Source organism: Diplotaxodon limnothrissa, linkage group LG10, assembly GCF_057381915.1.
Source record: "Diplotaxodon limnothrissa isolate DT_005_m linkage group LG10, D_limnothrissa_male_GT1.1, whole genome shotgun sequence".
NCBI lineage: Eukaryota > Metazoa > Chordata > Actinopteri > Cichliformes > Cichlidae > Diplotaxodon > Diplotaxodon limnothrissa.
Genome location: NC_140605.1, coordinates 9,849,976 through 9,875,622, shown reverse-complemented (window position 1 = coordinate 9,875,622; position 25,647 = coordinate 9,849,976). Strand labels below are relative to the sequence as shown.

General features: G+C 40.2%; 1 protein-coding gene across 2 annotated transcripts in view; it reads right to left on the bottom strand.

Moving 5' to 3' along the window:
- Positions 1-301: 301 nt before the first annotated feature.
- Positions 302-25,647, bottom strand: part of LOC146623884 (unconventional myosin-XVIIIa-like) — a 50,115-nt gene continuing 24,769 nt past the window's right edge. For both annotated transcript variants that reach the window (XM_085364365.1, XM_085364366.1), the window contains 21 exons: positions 21,906-22,049; positions 21,649-21,738; positions 21,359-21,478; positions 21,118-21,235; positions 19,770-19,897; positions 19,452-19,606; positions 18,672-18,795; positions 18,332-18,532; positions 18,105-18,215; positions 15,732-15,836; positions 15,419-15,565; positions 15,103-15,216; positions 14,021-14,137; positions 13,529-13,612; positions 10,198-10,335; positions 9,570-9,755; positions 9,345-9,484; positions 8,713-8,757; positions 4,304-4,426; positions 2,306-3,695; positions 302-365 (listed from right to left, as the gene is read on the bottom strand). In XM_085364365.1, the coding sequence (XP_085220491.1) occupies positions 2,318-3,695; positions 4,304-4,426; positions 8,713-8,757; positions 9,345-9,484; positions 9,570-9,755; positions 10,198-10,335; positions 13,529-13,612; positions 14,021-14,137; positions 15,103-15,216; positions 15,419-15,565; positions 15,732-15,836; positions 18,105-18,215; positions 18,332-18,532; positions 18,672-18,795; positions 19,452-19,606; positions 19,770-19,897; positions 21,118-21,235; positions 21,359-21,478; positions 21,649-21,738; positions 21,906-22,049 (3,768 nt within the window). In that variant the 3' untranslated portion in view covers positions 302-365; positions 2,306-2,317. The remainder of the gene's footprint in view (positions 366-2,305; positions 3,696-4,303; positions 4,427-8,712; positions 8,758-9,344; positions 9,485-9,569; positions 9,756-10,197; positions 10,336-13,528; positions 13,613-14,020; positions 14,138-15,102; positions 15,217-15,418; positions 15,566-15,731; positions 15,837-18,104; positions 18,216-18,331; positions 18,533-18,671; positions 18,796-19,451; positions 19,607-19,769; positions 19,898-21,117; positions 21,236-21,358; positions 21,479-21,648; positions 21,739-21,905; positions 22,050-25,647) is intronic.

Below are 25,647 nucleotides of genomic sequence, written 5' to 3'. Positions count from 1 at the left end.
TCTTTCAAATAATACTTAAAAGAAGCATAATTTAAGCAAAATAATTTTATGATGTTATTAGGTGTGCCACAATGAGGATAATGAAATGCCCAAGCTAACCTACTCAACAAAAAGCATTCTTTGTGTGCCTCATTTCTGTTCTTGTTGGCTGGGAAAGAGTAATAAAGTTAGCAGAAAAGAACTGTGTCCCTGTTGTGCGATTGGTGTCACTGAAAAACCAAGGTTGACAGGCTGTGGATTATGACGAGCTCTCTGCCAGCGAGCCCTCGCAGTTGATCTGCCTCGGCGCCTGCCCCCCATCTCTGTCCACCTCATCCTCTTCATCTGATCTGGGCAGACTCGCATCTCTCTGGTGTACAGGAGGGCTGTAGGGGTCAATACACATACAGACACATTAGAACACGATTTCTTTTATAGCCCCATAAAAAAAAGCAAACGCACATAAAAAAAGAAAAGGAAAAAAAACAGCTTTTAAGATACAAAACTCTTGGCTGACTCTTTCCAGTCAATAAACTCTTAAATGAGCAAGACATGCATGCACTATGTTAGCATGGTTTCCCTCTTTTTGCGTCACAGAGATTCTAGCTCTGTGGACACCAATAAAAAAAACTTTATGAATCATTAAAAGAAATTTCTTATTGAGCTAAATGCTTAAAAATTACATGCAGAAGTATTGTAATGGCACCATGTTCAAATATTAGTAAATATGTGCTGTTAGTAGGTTAAATGTAGAAGAGATTAAAACAGAACCAACACAGCATTCAGTGAGCTTGTGCCTTGCTTCTGCCTCTACTCATTAAAAAGGTTATTTACCTGGAGCCATTCTTAGAATCCATTGTCATGACAACTCATTACATCAGAATCACTCATTGCACTAGTTTGATAGCAGCTTAGCTTACTGCAGAGATTCCAGTATATGAATACTTCCATTAAGATACAATTTAATGAGAACAAGGAAAAACCACTGAAACAGGCTCTTTAACACTAAAATAGTATCTTTCTGATTAAACACACATGAGTGTCCTTGAGTATTAGACATCTGCTTGAAGTACACCGCACTGCATGTTCAACATACAAAATGCTGCATTTCATCCATGAACTGTGTCAGTACATAAGCCAAGGACACTAACATTTAAAAAATACTTTTTAAAATTTTGATAAAAGGGGTGCTTGCAAATTAACATATTTATAATTTGATTACCTTCTAGCTATATCCATGAAAACTAATATATAACCAGATTGCTTTAAGCCACCTGTGTAACTAGCTTCCAGAGCAGCAAGATGTATCAAAACAAGCAATACAAATTAAAATCAAAATGTCCTAATAATTACTTTCAAGTAGGTTTACTTTAATGAAGTGTGAAATGAATATTTGACCATTTTGCAACAGCAAAAGCAACAGCACACAGAGAGCTGTGTTTTAAGGCTAAATTGTTAACACATACAGAAAACTGGCCTTTATTAGTTCGCTGGCATAGGTATGACAAGAACAAGAGATGCTATCAGGAACTCAAAATAGATAGCTTTTGAGGCAGAGCTAATTTTAGAATATATTACACATGTTTACATCAAATAATATCAACAGTCACGTCACACCTGAACTCTTCACAGTTAACATGCAAAAAGAAAAATAGGTGTAATTACATTTTTTCCCCGTTATTGCCAGCATCTGTTTATCAGTTTGTGCTAGAGGAACAGTCACAGGCAGACACTCTTCTCTTAATACTATGCGTGCAAAACACCATCTCAAACACCATTAGGAAAAACACTCAGATTTGCAGAGATGCTTTTTTTTTTTTAAATAAAAAACACACAGGAATGTAACACTGCTTTATATCACTACTATTTCAGGACAAATATTTCAGTGTGCTGCCTGTGATGCCTTGGAGCGGGACAAATAAAAGCTAAAAAGAATCTGATGAATTGCAGTGATGGATTACTTTAAACCTAAATATAAACTGTTGTTTCTAATGGAATTTAAAAATAAAACTCAAGGAGTTTGTGTAATGCAAACCAGAGGCATCACTACAGTGTATGGAAAAATGTGAAGCTTAAATTAAGACAAATGTCAGTACAAGCAAAGGAAAAACGGTGGTAGGCATCAATAGGCCTGTGTCATGTTTGTCAAGAACACTGGTAGTAGTACAAATCAGCATTTGTTCTTCACACGGACCATTTAGTCAAAATGATGAATAAAAACCAAACTAAAAACAAAGAAACTGTCACACATAGCAAACGTTAGTATTTTAAGTCAGACGACCAAACTTTATGGCAGGCTCGGGGTTATCACCACACCAAGTATCACCTTCGTTCAGTATCAGTCACTGTCATGCCTGTACAGGTACTTCATCACCAAGCTGTCCATTTTCTTCTGCTTCTTCTTTGTTTCCTTCTTACTAGATTTTCCATGACCTGGAAGTTCCTTCTCGTCGTCATCAGATTCTTGTTTAGGGCACTTTTTAATACTACTGGAGCTGCGGTAGGAGATGGCTGAGTTGGAGGACGAAGACTCTGAAGAGGAAGAAGAGTCTTCTGATTCGCTTTTTTTCTTAGAGCTCTTCTTGGATTTCTTCTTGCCCTTTTTCAACTTTGAGCTCTTTCTGCTGTGATGGTCATCTGACGATGAGGAGCTCTCAGATGATGAAACTTTACCTTTTTTATCTAGACAACTACGAGAGCTGCTGGTGCTTGTTGGCCTGTTACTGTGCTCCAGAGTAGAGCCTAATGAAGAACGAAGCGGGTTAGAAGTGCTGCAGCCCAGCCCTTCACTTTCAACCTTCTTCCTACTGTCCTCACTCACTTGTTTCATCTTTTCATCCTTGTCCTCATCACTAGACTCATCAAGTTTGCTGCGTTTGAACTTAATAGGTTTGAAGCTCAGCACCTCATTAATTGCAGCCTCTAGGTCAGGGTCCAAGTAGTTTCGATGGGTGACTAATTTAATGTCTGACGTGTCAAGCGGATTGTTGTCTGATGAGCGTGTTTGAGCTGATGTAGAAAGGCTGCGACTGCGTGAGCGGGGACTGTAAGGCGAGGCTCCCCCTCTGCTAAAAGCAACACTCTGGCCGTCATCATCGTCATCTACGTGTAGGCCAAACTCACTCAGGCCACAGCTGCGGGCAACGGACAAGCGAGAGCTGTTGCGTCTCTCATCTTTCCAAGATGTGCTGCGATGGAGCGATCGAGGGCTGGATCGGCTCACACTGCTGATAGTTGACTTATTGTCATCATCCATGTCCATCATTGCTCTCCGGGTGGACATCCTGCTGGGACCCACAGAGGATACCATGGACTCTTTATCAAACTCAGGGCTGCTGCGTGAAGTCCAGCGGGACTCCAAACCCTTCCTGGCTCTGCTGGTGGCTTCAGAATAGGCTAAAGAGATGACAGAACCTTTGTCTTCTAAGTCTTCCTGTGACCGACTCTTCTTCCAATCTTCCTGAAGGTCTCCAGACTTTGATTTAGATTTTCGAATGGAGGCATGGTCTAGTGTGTCAGGCTGTTCTTTGAGAGTGTTGAACAGGGAGCTGTCATCACCTGTACCTCCTATGGAGTCCTTCAGATTGGAGCGTTTCCGGTAGCTCAGAGAGCTCAGGACAGACACCGATCTGCTTGGCTCTACCTCTTTCCCATCTTTGTCATTAATCTTCTCCTTACCTTCTTTCATCTCTTTGGCATCTGCATTTGCTGAATATCTAAAGAGTCGCATAAGAAAAATGACAACCAGGAGAACACAAGAAGAAAAATACTGCGTATTTAAAGCCGGAACTCTCAATTTTAATTTCGTGAAATATTCACAGCTGATGTATGACAACTATGACAGCTTATATGTGGTAACTGAAAGGTTACATTTTCATACTTTGACACACTGATGTCAATTTGTTATAGAATAAATCTGTCATTTTCATTTTGTCCTTGAAACCATTCAAGAGTCAGGGAACACATTCAGTACCTCTGGCTATTGCTGTTATGCACAGTGTACACTGTAGAAAGTGAGGCAATCAACCAGTGAGAAGATCTATCTAACTGTGGTAGAGGCGTCATTTTGCAGGCGTGCCAACTGGCCACAGGCCACTTCAATAAATTTGACAGCAGCCGCTTCCCCATCCTGCCTCCTGTCATTAGACAGATTACCGGGAGAGAGAGATGACACCCTAATCACATGAAATACTCATCCTTCTGTTGCAAACTGCCCCAGGTAATCGTGAGCCTTTTTAAGGCTGGCGATGTGGGTAGTTTCATCACTGTTATAATGGGGAATTATACGGTCATCTGACAAAAAGCATGGAAAGCTTTCACTAACCTGGTGCTCTTCAGACTTCCCTCTTGTGACATGGTCTTGGAGGAGCCTTTGTTCTTGGAGAGCCAAGACTTGACTCCGTCCACACGGTCCTCCACTTCTGAATCTGTGTCCATCTCCTCTCCACTGTGAAGAAACCAAATCAGCTAGAGTTGATATAGAGCATCCAGGGCTTTCCAACAGCAAAAATACTCATCTTAAAATTTTTCTTCTTTAAGTAGAACAATCTTCCACACAAAGAAGAAATGTAGGGATGTGTTCTTTTGATCGTCACTTGGCTGTTTAATGTTAAATTCCAGAAATACATCAAGTATTTTATATAGTGTCAGATTACATAAATTACACAGCCAAGAAAAAAAAAGGTGTTTGATTTCACATATTAAAAACTTTCTGTTAGCAGGTTACAGTTATTTCTCTCTCATATAAAAATAGGGGTTAGTATGACGCCATGCAACAGTTTGGTGTCCGTACAAGAGACAAATGTGCTGCAAATGCATTAGTGAAAAGGCGGTATGCAGATGAAGCTCCTGGAAGTATAATTAACTTGTTTGGCTGGTTCCAAGCTGCTAGCATCTGTGTGACTTGTCACCTGTCGTCCCTGGTGATTGTTATTGGAGTGGAGCCTTGAGACAGCCCCATGGCCCTATGCTTGACATGGCAATCAATAAACAGAGACCTACAGATCTGGATGAAAGAGCTAAGCAGATCCCAGTTGATTTTTTTTTTTCTTTTTTTGGTGAATATTCTGTGTTATGCATCCCATTGTCCTAGGAGGTTAAAGTGACACAAGGAGGTGAGCAAAGTGGCATAACCTCTAAGTCAATACTGACACTGGGGTCAAATTACATTAAGTGAAAAATCCTCTTCTCTTTTTTTCCCTTCCCTCCCTTCAGTGCGAGATATACTGCCTTCTTAGGCTGCATGATGTGTGAAAATAAATTTTCACATTTCACACTTTTGAAATTGCAAAGACACACATATGCTATGAAGGCATAAAGTATGTTTGACTTGTGTTTCTGAGCAGAGCAGAAAATTACATTCTTAAGAGACACTTCTTACGTTCAAGACAACATCCTCTATATTAAATACACAAATTAAGGTTCATTATAGAGAGATCCAATTTGCAGTTCCTCTTTATCTTTTTTCGTCTTACATAGCGCCTTACCTAAGATACCGTTGCAACAATCACGTTTCATCCATCTAAAATAATTGCTTCACATATCACAATTGTAGATATATAGTTCATCTTGTGTCTATATCAAGCTGAGCACCATTAAAAATAACAAACAGCAATGTAGGTAACAGATCTGTCTCTGTGGACTAGCTTTTCTTTCTGAGCACTGGAAAATGTGGCAAACTGCTTATAAGGTGCAAACACAGTATTCCAAGAGGTGTGAGATGACAGCTAAACAGCTCCAGCCTCCATAATAGCTCTAGATACCATATGTGCATTTACATAGGTCTCCCACTGAAGAGAGTAGTGTCTCCTTTGTCACCAATCTCTGCGTCACACATTCATTTTTTCTCCTCTCAGAACAAATTGTGTTCTTTCTTCCATTCTTTGTGGTGGTCTGCGTGAAAGCAGGGCATCGTCAGGGAGTGAGCGCAGAGCGCCAGGAGCATTAGGTTCTTTAAGTGCTATTCAGGCTTTCTAAGAGCATTTATATCTTAACTCAGGGGCCAATTTTCAGGTAATGATGATCCCAGCGAGATTAAGTGGTCTGGTTATAATTTTACTACACAAACCCTGCCCATTGCAGAGTCTGAGTAGTGCCTTCTGAGGCAAAAGGTGAAAATTGTGAGTCCAAGTCAAGCTATAATAAGCCAGCCCTTCATTTCACACTCCCTCTACTCTCTTTCGCATAGTAAATACAACTGATAAAAGCCCACCAGAAAAAAAAAAAAGAGAGAGATAATAGCTTCGTTAATACCGGCGTGTTGATTACACATGTTACCCATTTGTCATCTCCCTGATGCTGTGACTTTTTAACATGATATATTACACACCAAAATACTGAAACCAGCCCACAGCAAAATTATCTCCATCTCCTACCCTCAGTCTAACACACAGGCGTGCAAAATAAAAGGTGGCTTGCAATTGAGTGCTGTGCAAATGGTGTCACAAACGATTTGTCCTTGGCCTCACACTAGCTAACCAGTCCTGAGGCCCACAGATACAAACAAGCCCCAAGACTTCAGACGTGAACATTAATCGCTTCTGACAATTGGTCTACACTGGTTGTAAATCTTTGTCGCAAATACTTACAGTCAGCATCAAATCATGTATGGTTTGGTGCTATCGTGTAAGTGCTAAATAACAGAAACATTAAACCATACATTTATGGTCTTTATTGTACAAGAGCTAATTACGTCAAACCGTGGACACATTGCACTCTGATGTAATTAACTTGAACTTCAAGGATAATTATCACCTGGTGACAAAAAAGGTAATTTTTCTTGCCTTGCAAAGTATTGTGCTGCAATCAGAAATGTAAATGACACTACAATCACATTAATCCAAGAATTGCAACCTCTGCTTTGAAATATTAAGTACAAAATATTCAATAGTAATGTAATTCATCTGGAAAATCCACTTCATAATTAGGAGAAAATCACCACCTCCATTACTGTTCATCCATGCTGTTAATGCAATGATGTCGAAGGAGGGAAAATGTAATTAAGTAAACATGGCAAATCGTTGCTCTTTGCCTTGAGTTGCACAAAAAGAAAGGCAAAGCACGGATACACATGGACTGTTTGATGAAAAATTGAAAGACAAAGTGATTAATAAAGGCACAATAGCATATTCCTTTGAAAAAGCAATCAAAGGTTAATGTAGAAATCTATGGATATTTGCTATAAACAGAAGATTATGCTGGCATTGACAGTTAATTATTCAGCATGCCAAAATCCTTTTACTACATTGAAAATGAAAGAAAAGAGGGTTGAGTAAAAATAAATAACCACATTTAACACGAGAGACAAGATGAACTTTTATATTTTCAGTTAAATGTTTCACAGTACTGTAAAATAAGATTGGATTAGTAGAATGTTTGAATACAAGGAAATCAAAAGCTCAGCTTTGAGTCAAAACATTCAAGTAGTGGACTGTGTTGTTCACACCACTTGCTGTATATGCAGACAGGACATACACTCACAAGCAGTACTCACACAATCATGCTTAAGGTTTTCCAGAGCACATGTAAATTACTCCCATAAGATTAAACACTGAAAATATCTTCACCAAACTGTCACAGAAAAAAAGCAGATGACTGAAGATACATTCAGGCAACCACAGAATTGTAATTGTTTCATATTACTACACATATCTCCTATAGAGCTGCCTGATTATGCATGATCAATATCATTGCTACAGCAACACCATGTATCTACCTTCCCCAGTGCATGCAACAACAAACCCAGACATGTCTGAGAGCAAAAGCCGCATGAGAGCATCCTATGCCGATTTAGTACCTAAAATGGAGCTACTTCAACGACCTCTAACAAAGCATGGTGCTTTGCAAAATATGCATCTTCCAGCTAAAAGTGGAAACAACAAACTTGTTACATCATTTAAGACAAAAATGATGTATGTGACCCAACAACTGATTTAACCGAGCATTGCTGGAGCACTCACTACTTTTCTTTCTGTATTGTCAGTTCAAGCCATTATTGGAAATTTTCATCACATATCATTACACAGGTGATATCATTCACCCCTAGTCTCTTATCATGCAAAGTGCAGTAAATGAATATTACATTTATAATTTTGCATTGATGCATCACAGTGCTGCATTCACTGAGATGTGCTGCATGTGCTTTGGAAAAGCTTTAGAAGAACAAAAAGACAATTAAAGAAAAGTCAGTGCAAAAATGCAAACTCTTGATTTTAACAAAGTGGTGAGCGGTGAATGAGGACGATGTTTGACGCAAAATTATTCATAGAGAGAATGATGCAGCATTACCACGTTTCTTAAAAAATGGTTTTTCTTTTGGTTCATATTTTCAAAAGCAGTGAGAACGGTTTAAAGGAGGAAAAACTTCAACATTTAGCCTTATACTCCATTTTTCATTCTAGTTTACATTTCATCTAACATCAAACAAACAAGCCTTGAAATCTCTAATGAGGCGGACTGTGTACGGACACCGCCAGACACTTGGCACGAAATAAAATGAAACACCGGGGCCATCCTTTAAGCATAGCTTTTATCAGAGACGTATAACACAGACACTGCTTTCTATTCTATTTAAAATTACTTCGTCTCACAGTGTTACTGTGAACAAAAGGAATGAAAGGATAAGGTATACTGCATTATTCTCCCTTGCGGTTAAAATGGGTGCCGAAGAAAAACAAAACAAACTTGAAAACAACCATAATGACAGAAACAAAAGGAAGCATTTTCCATTCTCACGTTTTGTTCTTTCTTTTCTGATATTTTGTCACCATGTCTTGCAAACTGCCAGAAGTGTGGAAGACACCAAAAGGAAAAAGAAAACAGAGAACGTGAGATACATTTTTTCTGAAACTCTGCAAGAGGAGGACAGAACATAAGAGCAATTTAAGCACATATAAAATAACTGTGTACTGTAAAGCAGTAAAACAACCTATGCCCTCTGCTCAAACAGAGCTGGTGAGTGCACTGTCTTCTTTTTAGAGGTCTGTAATATTGCAGTTAGTGTTTACATCTGAGGGCTCAGAGCCAGCATAACCCTCAACTCAACTGCAAAGAGGAAACGTGTAACCAAACCAGAAAAAACAACAAAGAGACAAAAGATCAAAAGCATGGAGCAGAATTAAACCATTTGAGAAGTATTTGGGGAACTCACAGACTGTAGTATGACTTTGTTCAAAAGAGGTTAGAAATTGAAGCAGGAAGACATAGGAGAAAGAACATGTTATGATTGACAGCCTGGTGAAAAAGCTAGCACATCTCATTTGGTAACTTTCTTCCAACATACAAAGAGAATGCCCTGTGGTACCTAAGGCAGCTAGCTACATTGCAGTGTGGCATCTAATGAAACAAAGAATAAATCTGCACTTCACCTGTTAATTAGGTCGTCGTTGTCATCACTCTCCATCTCATCCTCAATGGCAGCCTGCAGATCCCCTATCCTCTTGAAGGCTAACTTAAGGTCCACTTGTAAGCTCTGATTTGCTGCCTCTAAGCTCTCGATGTCCATTTCCTGGTGAATGGATTGGAGCATGGTTAGCTCCTCCAGTGTAAACACCAGTGAGTACCATAAGGTCACAAATCACCCATGGCCTTACCAGCTCATGTTTCTTGCGGCTTGCCTCAGCCTCCTTCTTGGACAGCTCTGCCATTTCTTCTTTCATGTCCCTTAGCTGCCTCTGCGTGCGTTTATTCTGGTCTTTCTCCCTGTTTTCTGCAGTGATGTGCTGATTTCTCTCCTCCGTCAACTTTTCAAGATTCTCCTTCAGACGACCCACCAGACTCTGGGAAGCAGGTGACGAACATGTTAAGGGCACATATAGTACAGACAAGTGAACAACACTCAAGCTAAATTATCTTCTTTGTACTGTTTTAAGTCATTTCTCAGCTGCCTGCAGCTGGCCACTGTCAGTTATGCCATTAATAATAACAAAATAGAAATGTGAACAGTGCTATGAGTTGCCCTTTGTCCAAATTCATTTTAATTCATTTTTAAGGTGAATAACAGGGAAGGTGACCATCAACTGACTGTCTTTATAAGAACCTAATTAAATTCATTCCATGATGGACACTTTTGTTATCTAGAAAGACAGTACGGAGCAAAGCAAGCGGCACTATAACTTTCTTTTTAAGGCCTTTGTCTTAAAATTACTCGGAAATTAAGTGTCAGAATCCAATTAACAGGTTGGCAATGCATGGCTTTCACATTTGTCCACATCATCTTACCTCCAACCGCTTAACCTGCGTTTTCTCATATTCCAGTTTGGTCTCTATCTCACGGATTTTAGCCTCCTGGCGGCTCACAAGTGACTTCTCCACCATGGATTGTTCTTGGAACTCTAACTGGTTCTGTAGCGAATGGAGCTGGAGGACAGACACACATATTTACACAAATAAACACTCTTGAAGAGCAATTTCCACTGTACACCTTCTTGACCTCTGGTTTTTGCGCCCCCTCTTAAGTGAGATCTGTGAAAATTAAAATGAAGTGCTGATGTGTGCATGTATTAAAACCAAATTGCAGTTTTGTATAAATGTAATCCAAGTCTCTAAATATAAATATTTGGTATACAGCGTGAATAATAAGCTCTAGATAAGCCCCAAATGTACAACAAATAGTTAAAAGAAGAGCTTGTTGTTGAAACTGAGTAACAGCAAGCCACAGTAATTTCACAAACCTTTAGAAAAGCTTTTGCTTCATGCAAAGCACGTTTTTTTTTTTTTGTTCCATCTGAATGGTTTTCTCATGACTGATAAAAGGAAGAAAGACACATCACAACAAAACTGGTCCAAAAGCCAGCATGGCACCTAATAAGGGACTTTGCATCAGAGACAAGGAGGATTTGGAGTTCTCCTTTGATATTACTAAAGAATCCAGATTTTTCTCCTACTGGGGATAAGATAACCACTTCAAGGTCAGATGCTTTAGATAGCTATCACTGCTTACTCTGACAGGTTTTAACAATGCCTTACAGCCCTGCTGTGCTACTTGGGTATTGCCAAAAATATTCTGATGGGTGGGCCTTGAGTGACCCAAAACTAACAGTGTGCTATTATTTCTGTGTTTTGATTCTGTGATTATAGCACACAATTTTGTTTAGTTCACCATGCAGCCATAAAATACAGTCTAGTAACACCAAGCTGTGGTCGTATAATGTGCATTCACACTTATGCTAAACTTTGCCATGCTAAAGCTAAATTCACATTTAATCTACCAGACGAAATTCATTTTGTAAATAAATGCATCAAAAAAGGAAATAGGCATGCATTAATACATGACATATCGAACACAGAGGTTGCCTTCTGAACAAATAGTATTCCATCAGTACAACATGATAAAAGCACTTATCAACATAGGCCTGAATCAGAAGCATTAATCTTTGTATCACATGAATCCACATTTATGCCAGACCTCAACCATTAGCAGACACCTCAAGCACAAAATGCAGTAATTTGACCAATCAGCTCAGAAATAGGGTAAATCAGGCAAGGACACTATGGTTTATTACAGTTGTATAATTCAGATCTGTTTGTGACTTAGCAAGTGCAGTGTGAAAACAAGAATTGGAATTTGCAACCACACCATTAGCCACACCATCTGTCACATTTGGAAGGCTTTGATATATGTGCTAAAATCTGCAGACTAGCATACTCACAATGGCAATTTGCTGATGATTGCCATGTAAACATTAGCACTTGCCGATTCATTTTTGGGATTTCTCTAAATAAGTGAACACTTTGACCTGCTAGAGAAAGATTTAGGTGAACACTAAAGTCAACAGTCTTTATTCAATTTCTGGCAACTAGAATGAAAACTATAGACATAAAGCCCAAACAGCAAGTTCAAATAATGCCAAGTCCAACAGTTCAATAAACTATACCCAAAGATGGATATAGGATTTCAGTTCCCCAGCCACAGAGTCGTAAAAAAACATTTTCCTGGAGATTAATTGTGCTTTTCCAAAACCAAAAACTATAAACACAAACACTATATTACACAAAATGGGCAACTTATGTACTTTATATATGCATATATGTAAAACTTTAATAAACATAATGTTGAAAAAAAATGGGCAACTTGTGTAATGCTAAACAAAAACTTGAAAAGATTTTCACTATAAATTCAGCAAAAAAATCTGTAATGAGACACAAAAAGAGCATCTTCTGACTTTTCCAGAAGTAAAAGATGAGGGCTCTTTCATCAAAAGTTCAAGAATTTAAAAATTATCTTTCATTTGTGATCTAAAATACATAACATCACAGAATCCAAAGACATCTACGACCAGGGGACAGATGCGTTCAGATTCTTCAGTGAAAACCTCTACAAGGGCTCGGGAATACTTCGGCACTGTGAGTGAACACAGTTGCTGTAAAATTCTACCACGCTAAGAAAAAAAAACAAAAAAAACAAAACACAAAATTTAAACACAGCTGGGTCTTCTTTGAGCCAGAGATCATTGAAGATGGATTGAAATTCTTTATGATTTCTTTGTTTTCTGTTCTAAAGAGAAGATGTATCATTTGGCTTTCTATCAGTACAGAGTTCAAAAGCCTGCATTTGTGATGGCTGGCAGATACATTAGAGCACATTGCACTAGCTAACTTGCACATCTGTGAAGGCATCATTAATACTGAAAAGTATAAAGATACAGGTTTTGGAGCAACGTATGTTCCAAACTTCAGATCACGTGTTTTTAGGGAACGCATTGCTTACTCGGGAAAGACAAAGCCAGACTAAAATTCTTAGTATTCAACTAGCTTGCCTGCAGTCCTAACCAGTGACACTTATTTTTATTGAATGTTCATGTAGGTACACTAGCTAGCTGTTGGTGCTTGGGGTGACACAAAAGCCAGAAATGACTGGCACAGGGCCATCTGTTTCTACAACGCCATGGGTTGACATTTCAAACATGACTCTGCTGCAAGCATCCGCTGTGTGTGTGTCTGTGTCAGAGCAAAAAGGAATCTTCAGGGTTTTTCACTTGATTGGAGTAACCATATACATCATGCATAAAATAAACTGGCCTTGCACAGTAACAAGGTTTTGCTATTATCTCCAGCTATTACATTTTTTTCATACCAATAGCTGATATCGAAAACACTATTTTCTTACTTGCTTCCAATTGCCATCTTTATTAACCTGATATTCTTCTTTAAAATGATATAACAACAGAACTACAAATGAAAAAAAACATTTAGACCAAAGCTGGTTGGCTGAAGTTCAGGGATGATTGTTGAAAGGACTAAAATTACTTCTTCACCTAAATAGTTATTCCATCTTAATCGGCTGTTAAGTTTATGTACTCCACCCTTCCTTTAAATACTGTAAGAATTCTGAGGGGGAAAATTTGCTCCTTGACACTTTTTCTCTGATTTCTACTATTTACATGTAAATTGCAATGGCTGGAAGAAAGCACGCTACCACATAAAAGGAGCATTTTTGGTCAAAATAATCAGAGAACACAGTGAAAAGCTAAAGCCTAATCAGAAAGAAGTGTTGAGGCAGCAGGCAGGTTCCTGGCATGGAGCTGTATTGCTTTTGAATACTTCTTTTTACCTTTTCCTGGATCTCCTGCTTCTCCTTTGTGGCTTCTTCCAGCTGGGCCTGCAGGTCACTGATCTGGCTTAAGTCCCTGGCAGACTAGTATGCACATGCATGCATGCACAGAGAAAAAAAGTCAGAGAGTCAGGTGTGTTGGTGTTCATGTATGCCTCAGTTATCTGTTATATTACTGTCAATGCAAATGTCCAAGATTATATCCAAGTCAAATATTTGGTCATGTAGTCTGCTGTACAACAGATTATATCCCCATGTTTAGCTGAGAATATCCTCCAAATTTCAAAGACACTACTGGAGAAAATAATGTTAATGTTTCAAAAATAAGTGCAACTACACTAATACAAAATATACAACCAAATGCAACAGTATTGAAGAACAGCCAAGTTCTTAACAGTAGATACTTGACAAAGTTCTCGAGCTGAACGGAAGGCAATACACTCCATTTTTCTTGGCATTCAAACAGATGTTTAAAGTTTTAGGCAGGACTACCTGAGCTACGGCAGCCTTGTGTTTCTTCATCAGGTCATTCATGTCCTCCTGATCCTCCTCCATGCGTGACTGCAGGTCATTCTTCTCTCGTTGCAGACGGCTGAGCTGCTCCTCCAACTAAGGCACAAACAGAGCGAGAAACACACACTTTAGTTTAGAATGGCAGGATTTATTCATGAGCTATTGAATATGATAAATGGTCATTAGTTGGCCTGGCCGTGGCAGTCTGGGAATCTCATCTAATAGCAATGAAACACAATCTGGACAGGGTTCTGGCTGGAAGATAAGACCAATTGGAGATAATCAATTGGCTCATTTAGGCAGGGAAAAGTGCAGCCAGTGCAGCATACTGGTGATGTCCCATTTAGAGTTCATCCTCTGTGATCAGGGGGAGGCTCAGGCCTTCAATATGCTCTAATCTCAGACATTTACAAGACCTTCCCTTGCCATAAATGCAGCAATTAACAAGCAAAGCACAGGCACATAGCACTCTGTGTGTCATCCCGAGAGAGACAAACATCCTCAGTCCATGAGTCTAAAATGTAGGCAGTACTCTCATGAGACACCCATTAATGAGCAAGCAAAAAAAAAACACATTCAACAAAGCTTATTTATCCATTAGAGCAAAATGTTGAAATCCGACATATGCCAAAGGGCATTTATTATTTTAATATTCCACCATGGGCTGATGATGTATGCATATTAATGTTCGAGCCCTGCTGTATTTTGAAGAGAGAAAATTTGACAGGCACCAGCCCTCAGTTAATTAAACATTGTTTGTTGTTTTTGGTTTAATTTGCTCATCAAAAGAAGGGTATAGAAACATTTATGCAAATTATTTCCCTCTCATCAAAAGTGAACATGAAAAAAGGTAAGTACATTTCATTATCTATGAATGTGTGATATCGTGCACAATATCGACTGAGTTACAGATGCAAAAACATACAGCAATAGAAACATATGCAGAACATATTGGCATTCAAGCTTAGTCAAGTGGGTAATTGGAACACAATTTGTGCGGTTCCACTTGACGACATATGTTGCACCCTCAGGATACATTGTTAACAGATGTCAAAACTTACCGACATCTTCGCTTTGACCATATCCTCCATTTGGATATGCAAGTCCTCTATTTCCAGCTCCATACTCTTTCGAGCCTTCACTGATGCTGCACAAGTAAACTCTGACTCCTCAAGCTGTGAGAAAACAGGAGGAAGAAGAGGTGTTGGGACAAACGTTAGTGGAACTGAGCTCCAGAATCTGGGATTTTTTCATTTGTGTTGATTTGTGCATAATACACATTTCAAAGCATGCTTTCTGTTGTTGTATCATTAAGTATATTACACATCCGTGCTATGTTGGGCGCAGGCAGATGCCAAAATGTTCAAAGGGATGTACTTGATTTTTGAGCTGAGTGATCTCCCTCTTGCTGGGGGCATTACTCTTCAGGTGGTCCAGCATAATCTGTGCATCAGCCAGAAGGACTTTGGTTCTCTTCAGGTCTTTCCTGAGCCTCTTCTCTGTCTCCACATCCCTCTGGCTCACCTGAATGACAAACCACTCCTTTATAGCCCAGCATCGTTACTTTCCTCCTTGAAAACCTATAGCAACCCTTGAGACTCAAAAGCATTTTCTTTCCAATCAAAACAAGTGGCAGACACTAAATTGCACAGACTTGACTACACGGATATGTTCAGAGTAATGACAGTACCTGGTCCTGAGCATTCAGCAGTTTGGATTCCAGCTCTCGTCTCTCTCGCAACACTTTTTGCTTGTCTTCATACTCCTCCTCCAGCTGTACCTCCATCTGTTTCAGCTGTAGAACACAGTGTCAAGATGCACAAATGCTGGATCCATGATAAAGTCAGACATTACATACCATCGACCGTCCTGCTAGACACGGCTGCTCTCAAAGACAAATAGATCCCCCAAAAGCAGACCTGGTAGCCTTAAGATTAATCACACATGATGCTTCATTATGTCAAATTAAAAAATTTTAAATATAGAAATCCATTTAACTTCTTTCTACTTAATAAGACACATGGAATAAAATAACAGTTTAAAGAATACATTACATTTGCAGTTGCAATGACTGCCTTGCAACTGTAAGAAGCCATTGCAGTTTACATCCATGACTATCCAGACTCACTTCAATTTGACGGACACCAAGTCTAAACCATTAAGATCAAAAGCCAATTTGTTTTTTCATATTAGATAGTTCTATAAAATTCTCAAACCTATAGCAACAAATAAATCCTATAATTATTTCTGCCTCCAAATTAAGACACATCAGTCACTGTGACATTTGACCAAAACTGAACCAATTCAAAATGTATACAAAGTTTCAAAAAAATTCCCTGAAGGCATACAGCAGAAAGTGTCCACAAATTGTGGGACAGATGGATGGACATCCAAAAATCCCTGCCCACAGCTATAACTCGTAGGGAGGCATAAAGCAATACAGCATGTGTACCTAGATGAAGTGAAATTAAAGTAATGAATTCAGGAACTTCATAAACTGGGCTATGTAAATAGAAATTTTAATTATTCAATTATTTCTTTGTTGTAACAATCATTTTAGTAACAAATCTCATATCTTTGGGAAGCCTGTTTATTTCCCCTTTAATGGTGCAACATTTGTAAGGAAAATTCATTTGTAGGTTGAGCAGCAGAGTTGAGTAGGTAGGTTGTGCCCATAAAAAATAAAAATAAAAACTTGCTAATAGCTCTCTACCCAGGTAGTCCAGAAAAGACTTCACACTTCCATCTAATAGGGCTGCTAGGAGGCCTGCCATGACTGCCCTTCATGGTCAGGCCCCTTTGCACTGGTGTCTGCAACATTTGCACTGGCACCTGAAAATGTGGAAGAACATTATGTTCAAAGATAGACTGCCGTAGGCAAAATCTGGACCTATCATAGATTCAAATTGCAGAGAAGATGTGGAGAAAACTATTCTGATTGCTGCACCGATAGGGTAACAGCTTTTGATGGAGGCAGTGTGATAGTGTGGTGGAGCATCTTCCTCACAGAGAAACAGAGAGCGAGGTTTATCAGAGACTACCTACAGCATAGGTGTCAAACTCTGGCCCGCGGGCCAGATTTGGCCCGCAGCCTAATTACATTTGGCCCGCGAAGCCATACCAAATTACTATTAGAGCTGGCCTACTGGTATTATACAGTTAATATATATATTGTTTAGTATTAAGCTTTGCTTGTTCCATATTCAGTTTTTCAGCAAAACTTGTTTGAGTCCATAAGAAAAGATTCATTCTTATATCTAGAGGAAGATTTTTTTTTCAATAAATATTAGCGTTAGCCCGCGACTTTGTTCCAGTTTTGAATTTTGGCCCACTGTGTATTTGAGTTTGACACCCCTGACCTACAGTATTTGGGGAGTGTAGAGGATGGAATGGTCTGTCTGCAGTGCTGACCTCAACTCCACTGAACATTTGTGGGATCAGCTTGGACATGCTGTTTGTGCCAGAGTGACCAACACAACCACACTGGCTGACTTGCAACAAATGCTGGTTGAAAAATAGGATGCCATCCCACAGCAGTGTGTGACCAAGCTGGTGACCAGCATGAGCAGGAGATGCCAGGCTGTGTATGGCTTTTCTACATAGTACCAGTTCCCTTTTTGCTAAATGAAAACATTTTTTAATTGCCAATAGGTTGTTTTTTCAGACTTCAATCATAGACTTCAATAAATGACACCAAACAAGAGTCAATAGCAGAATAAACACTTTGGCACTCGCAGAAAAGATTTGGCAAGTCTTTCATGGGCACAACCTACATACTCAACTGAGGTGCTAAACCCACAGATGCATTTTCCTTACAACTGTGACACCATTTCAGGGGAAATAAACAGGCTTTCCAACAGTATAAGATTTATTGCTCAGAAGCATTGTTACAACAAAGAAATCATCAACATAAATTCCCTTATTTTTTGTGCTTTCAATCAAGCATGAAAAAAGTGTGTTACTGAGTACTGCAGTAAACAGCCCTGAGTAAATGTTAGTCAACAAAAAAAGGCCATAAATAAGAAAAAAAACTGCAGAAATTGCAAGAATGATTAGTGGCTACCTTCTTACTGCAAGATCTCCTGATCTCCTCTACGTCTTCATCTTTACTCTCAATCTCTTTAGAGTGGGTCTGCCGCTGCCTCTCCATCTCCATCTCAAGCCGCAGCTTAGTCTGAAGACATAACATATAAATGACATGTGAGACAAACATGTATTAGAGAGAGAGATACATATGCAACAATTAGCAAGAAGAACTCCTAGCTGAACCATATTTGCACCCCTCTGTACCTGCTCCAGCATTTGGATGTTTCCAGCCTGTTCATCCAGCTCCTCCTCCTGGTCTTTCACCTTGGCCTCGAGGTCACGAAGCTGCTTCTTGACCTTGGCAAGTGAGGCCTCATCCTTTGACTCTTGGGAGGACAAATCCTGTAGCTCTGCCTCCAGTTGTTGCACCTTTACATTCATGCCACACAATTCAGTGTCCTTGTCCTGCAGGCAGAAGGCATGCTGTAAAACATACATCTGGACCAGCCTAGTTATATCATACAGAGAGCAGAAACATCAGACATGTTGTCCCCAAGAGAGGGCATTAGAGTACATGTGGAGTATGTAGTGGAGAGAAGCCTACCTGCAGCTGCTGGCGGAGGTTAAACATCTCACCAGTCATTATGTCTTTCTCTCGAGCCAGCTTCTCCCTCTGGCTCCTTTCCCTCTGTACCTCAGCCTGAGCCTGGTTCTGCTCCAGGTCAAATCTGGAAAACACACACACACACACACACACACACACACACACACACACACACAAAAAATATTTTAAACTCTAAACTAACAAATCAGCTTAAAGGAAGATCTCTCAGAAATAGATCTCTGCATCATTCATTTCTGTGCACAGTATGTTACTCAGAGAATTTGACTTTGTTATACGGGAGGCGCCAGGCTATCATCGGTTCTATTTTAGCCTCCACTTCTGTCCCCCTCTAATAGCCATCAATTTACCATTGGGTTGTAATAATGTGCAAAATGTTTTCTTCAATTGTCTAGGGCAGAAACACTTATGGTTAGTGAACTTAACAGCTAAGTGTTTCATGCTGTCAGCTTGTTGTAATTCTCTGTTTTTCTCTCTGAAGCGCAGCCGAAAATAATTTCACCCACAGAGCATCTTCAATTAGCCACAGGGGAGAGATCACATTCTGCCACAGTGATAGCTTCTCAAGTGCTTAAAGTCTTGAGTCATTTTCTCAGCTAATGCAATTCCACAGATTACAGAACATCTCAGTCACTGTTCAAATTAAAGAAAACTTTAGCATTAGGCGAGTAGACCAGTGCTGCTTAATCCGAGGAGAAAAGAGCTATATGCTCTCTGCAATGTGTGTTTATGCAAGAGAACTGGACAGGCAGTTGAACTGACTTCCTCTGCTTCTTCTCCAGATCATGGTTGCGACTTTGCAGGCCCTCCAGATGAAGCTTGGTGTCCTGCAGCTCGGCAGTCAGTTTCTGGCACTTTTTCTTCAGCTGCTGCACAGAGCGCTGCAAATCCTCATTATCCGTCTGCAAATCAGCCAGCTGCAGCGCACACACACACACACACACACACACACAATTCTTTAATGAAAGTGCAACACCTAGTATTACTATTACATTTCCACAATTAAAATGTTATAAGTGTGAGACAAATTAATTTAGATTTTTTTTTTTATTATTATTTCAAGTTGTAATTTGCTCTTGCCTTTCTCTCTACATGTCTTTTGCTCTGCTGTTCCGTCTCCAGCTTGTCATCAAACTCCTGCTGAAGTTTCTTTTTGGCAAAGTCCATTTCACGAACGGCTCGATTGTATTTTATCCGCCACTCTCCTCCTAGAGGAAAGACATGCAATTCAGAAAATGTCTGTGTGACATTTGAGCATTTCCTGACTTTAATGCAGGTCCAGCCAGGTACACAGAGGAAGAGGCGTAAAAACCACAGACATGATGGATGCGTGGGATTATGGAGTGCACTGCACTGGCTGCGATGATTATCACATTCAAAGACTGAAATAAAATAATCTTTCTGGAAATAAAACTTTTGCTTAATCAGATGCTGAACTTACAAGGTCAAGGTATTCAACAGGAAACTACAAAGAAGGCTTTGTGTTTTAGCTCTTATCTTGAATAAACCTGAGATAGGAATTCAGAGCACACCACAACAGTAGTTAGAGGAGGACATGTCTAAGTGGCACTTTCCACAGTTCTTAGGCAACCTTAATTCTGGAGCTGTCATAGGCTATCAGAACTATAACAGCAGCCAGACAGACATTTGGGTTCAGGTTCATTTCCAAGCCTTATCATTTTAGAGGCTGTCCACTTCTCCTTCACATACCAACACAGGCTCCTCCATCAGTGCTGCTCATTAGCATATATATAGCATAATGACAACTTGCAGGGCCACCAGCTCTGATCCCACCAATTACTTTCTCATTCATCTAAGAATTCTGATATGCTCTGTAATGGCTTGTCTGCTGAGGTGGGTTGAAGGAGGTGGGAACACAGATATAAAAAAAAAAAAAAAGACCCATGGACAATATGCTCTCAGCAGGCGCTCTCTTTCCCAGCAGGGGGAGACCAATCAGAAACAAGAATTAGTTGTATGCCTGGGAGCGGACATCCTAATCTCCTAGCGGTTAATCCTAAACTTGGAAAATATACTTAACAGTATTATGCAGGATGTGACCAAGTCTTACTGCCATGTCTCCTGCTGAAACAGCTGAACAAAGCCATTCATTCCTGCAGCTACAATTAGTATAAGGGAGATTTTTCAAACTGTGCACATAATGCTGGTCTGAGTGGTTCAGTAAATTATGCTTCTGACCTGAGCTGACATGCCCATTAGGCAGGCTTAGGCAAGCTGCTGAAAGTGTCGCAGGGTGCAATTAATTAGGGAATTTAAAACAAATGCTTAAAAAACACTGATGACCGAGACTATGTTATTCAAAAAAACAGAGAAAAGTTTCTCCAAATTATCTTCAAATTCGATCTTGCATGTAGCAATCTCTGGTGTCACGACCAAATGTTAGATATCAGTGTCTTGCTCTACTAACCAGCATCTTCATCATCAATGTCCATCTCCCCATTTAGCTCTGATGTTTTCATGAGTCGTGCTTCCATCACCTCCATCTCCTGCGATTCTAACTGTTTCTTCATGGCATCAAACTTTGCCTGGAATGCACAAATTCAGTCAATAATCACACAGAGCATGTCAGTCATAATAAACTGAACTTCAGAATTACTATAAATTTTAAGTGTGCATCTTTCATATATATATATTTCATGTTTATTTGCCTGTAGATCCTTCATATCTTTCTCCAAGCGCAGTCTCTCAGAAGTCTCAGCCTCCAGCAATTGGGATGCTGACTCACTTGTGCTTCTCTCATCAGCGAGCTCTGCCAGCAAGTCTGCGATCTGATCACAAACAGGCAGACGCACACGGGGTGTTATGCAAAGTTGCAAACTACTGGCCACAGTTCCTGTGCAAGTAGGTAATCAAATCTTTAAATAAAATAAAGAGTGCAACTGCACCATAAATCTCCAAAAACTATCCAGAATGCACTACCATAGGCAGGGGGACCCACCCTGCTCTCCAATCGATCTGTATTGAGTCTCAGCTCATTTCGTTCCTTCTCCACTCTCTCAAGCTTCAATTTCTGCTGCTGAATCTCCTCCTGGAATACAGAATATAGCTGTTTTATATCAGATACATGTTATGTTATGTTATGTTGGAGGTCAATGTCAACAGTGATGACAGTATGTAGAATAGTGCAGACACGGAATGCATTTAAAAATATATTAAATCCTTAAAGATTCAACAGGTTGGGTGAGGTTTGCTCACATCTTTGCTCCGCATCTGGTCCTCTGTGAGCTGCACTTTAATGAGGGGCTGCACTGTGGTAAAGAGCCTCCACCATGGCCAGTCCTTCACTCCACAGTTCTTCTTGATGTTTTTTTGAATACAACGGATGGCTAAATCCTGAATCTAAACACACATATGGAGAGTCAGTCACCAAAGAGAAATCTGTGAGAGTGCAGGCAGTTATTTGCACAACAAAATACAAACTCATATTGAATGTCAATGGCATAAAAGTGATGTAATTACTTCCAAATGTATCTGTAAAAGATCCCCTATTATGACCTTAGAACCAGCAACAATGCATGTAATATGCAGCACCAATAGCTTGAATGCAGACAAATTGTTTGCACAGGTACCACATGGAGGCAGTATCCAGACTAAATGCTGCTTTTATATAATCACTGGAATAAATACTTTCCAAACTCTACCGTTACCATATCATCCGCACCATTGATGAACAATATTTGAAAATAACTACATTCTTCTGCTATATTGCATATGTATGGGCAAGCAGATATCCCGGGACTTGCCAACCTCCACTAGAGAGTTTCCGCCGAGTGTGTTCCAAGGCTGGAAGCTAATTTTTGATTAATTAAATCAAACATTTTGGCAGCTAATTCCAAGTATTACACGATTTCCATGCTGCTTATGCATGAGGCTCTCTAGCAGCAGCAGATTATGGGCAAACCCAATTAGAGCAACACAATTCTCAGCATCAGGTACATTTTGCCCTGAAGGTACTCTCTATGACCAATTAGGATTTGTCACACAGTGAAAGCCTTAACATGGAGCAAAATGCTGCAAATCTCTGACAGAAGAATTAAACAGGTCTCACTTGTCATATCTAGTCTATAATGAATAGGAAACAAACAAAAGATTATACAACATGAGCACTGTGGATAAATATTTTGGTATTCATATCACATTAACAAGGTGTGACAACTGTAAGACAGTGTGAAGTGAATGAAAAATTTGAACCAAGGTTAATAAACAAAAAGAAAAAAAAACACTACATTCTTTTCCAAATATTCTATACATGTATTTCGGGTTTGATTGTCTGTATACATGTAAGACTTACTGTATATGTATTAGATATTAGATACCTGCAGCAAAGTCTGAGCATAAAGTTGCCATTTAGTAAATAAATGAAGCAACAGGGCTCCGCCAGGGCTGCCCTTTGTCTCCGGTTCTGTTCATAATTTTTATGGACAGGATTTCTAGGCGCAGCCAAGTGGCGGAGGGCTTTCGCTTTGGTGGCCTCAGAATCTCATCTCTGATTTTTGCAGATGATGTGGTTCTGTTGGCTTCATCGGGTGAGGGCCTCCAGCTCGCACTGGAACGGTTCGCAGCCGAGTGTGAAGCAGCGGGAATGAGGATCAGCACCTCCAAATCTGAGGCCATGGTTCTCAGCCGGAAAAGGGTGGAGTGCCCACTCCGGGTCGGGGATGAGTTCCTGCCCCAAGTGGAGGAGTTCAAGTATCTCGGGGTCTTGTTCGCGAGTGATGGGAGAAGGGAGCCGGAGATCGACAGACTGATTGGGGCTGCAGCTGCAGTGATGCAGACGCTGCACCGGTCCGTCGTGGTGAAGAGGGAGCTGAGTGTAAAAGCGAAGCTCTCAATTTACTGGTCGATCTACGTCCCTACCCTCACCTATGGCCACGAGCTGTGGGTAGTGACCGAAAGAACGAGATCGCGGATACAAGCGGCAGAAATGAGCTTCCGCCGAAGGGTGGCTGGCCTCTCCCTTAGAGATAGGGTGAGAAGTTCGGCCATCCGGGAGGGGCTCAGAGTAGAGTAGCTGCTGCTCCACATCGAAAGGAGCCAGCTGAGGTGGTTCGGGCATCTGACAAGGATGCCCCCTGGGTGCCTCCTGGGTGAGGTGTTCCAGGCATGTCCCACCGGGAGGAGGCCCCGGGGCAGACCCAGGACACGCTGGAGAGATTATATCTCTTGGCTGGCCTGGGAACGCCTTGGTATTCCCCCAGATAAGCTGGAGGAGGTGGCTGGGGAGAGGGAGGTCTGGGCCTCTTTGCTTAGGCTGCTGCCCCCGCGACCCGGCCCCGGATAAAGCGGATGAAGATGGATGGATGGATGGAATGAAGCAACATCGGTTTCTGAGGATTTCTTCATTATAAACAAACATAAGCTATAAGCTTTATCATTCTGGCTCTTTCTACACTTTGTACATTATTCATTTTTAACCCTAAGCTAAACCAAAGACATATCTTATAGCAATGCACTGCATACTGATACCTTTACAACTGCAACTATAAAGGTATCATCTGCGCTTTGATTCAGAACCATGGGAATGCATGTTTCAAATGAAAAAGATATTCTGTAGAATCCCCCGCCTGAGCTCAGCTGTGTGCTGATTCTATGCAAATAATTCTAAAAACTACATTTGTAGGGTACCTGAAGGACAAAGCTCCCAATATGGCAAGTGCCTGCTGAGGCAAAATAACAGACTTTTAAAATGTCAGGTTGTCCCCTTGAGGAGACAGTTGAAAGGGGAAAGAAAAAAAAAAAAAAAGAGGAAAAATTGTGGTTTTGTCATTTAATGTCACATGGGCTTGGCACAGCTTCACAAGGTTAACATGCCAGAGAATATCAATCAAGGCAACTTGTGACTTCCTGTCACATCCATATACATCAACCAGTAGCTGTCTGAGAGCTTCACCAGAACTCACTTGCACTATTCCAGAGGCAAATTACCATCTACTGTACATGCTAAGACTGGATACTTCAAACAGTGTAAGAGGCAATGAAGACCAGATCTGTTTTCGCAGAGGGATATCAGGGAAACAGCAAGGGTGCCAGTCGATGTTATTATACAGTGATTATTCTAAGACTCGACAACAACACACTCTGCAAATCTTCACAGTAAGAGAAAGAGAGATGGAAATTACTCAATATTCGACACATCCCTGCATCCTCCCCAAGTCTGGTGTTGACTAATTGAATCAGGAATAATATAAACAGAATGATAATCAGGGGAAAAGATGCCCTTCAGATAATTATTGCAAGGAGAGACTGTATTTACCATGCATGCAACAGCTGTATGGGAATAAATTGTTGGTTAGAAAAAGGCAGAAAAGGGGTAGCAAGGGGCTGCAAAGCCACTTTCAGAACAGCATCTTGCTTGTAATTTCTCTACCAAGCACAGTTTTATATCTCTCACTGCTGAGTACAGAAACTGACCTAATATTATTAAAAGCTTTGGTATTTTATGACTAGTTTTGAAGTGTTTGAAAAAAAAAAAGAAATTCAATAACTACATGACGTCCATTCATTTATCATTTCAAGTGTGGAATTTTTTAATGCAAGTTTAGAATAGAGTAATAAGCCAGTTAGCTTAGCTTAACTCAAGGACTAGAAACAGAAGGAAATATTTAGCCTTGTATGGTTTTAGAGAAGCTATATGACCACCTTGGCGGTAGAGGGCCCTTACAAAAGGCTCCAAAGAGTTTTGTTACCCTTAGACTCAGGCTAGCAGTTACTCTCTGGTTTTTTTAGTCCTTAATCTCTACCTAGGATGCTGCTAGCTGTGTGGTCTGCTTTCATTGGGAATAACTCAAGTTCTTTTGAACTGAATCAAAATGAATTGGTTTGTGGATATGAAAGTAATGTGCATTAAAATGTCCACAGCTTAAATAAACCTCTGCAACCCTGACTCGATGAGGGGTGCGTCATAACTGCATATTTCATGTTACCTTGCCAACCTAAG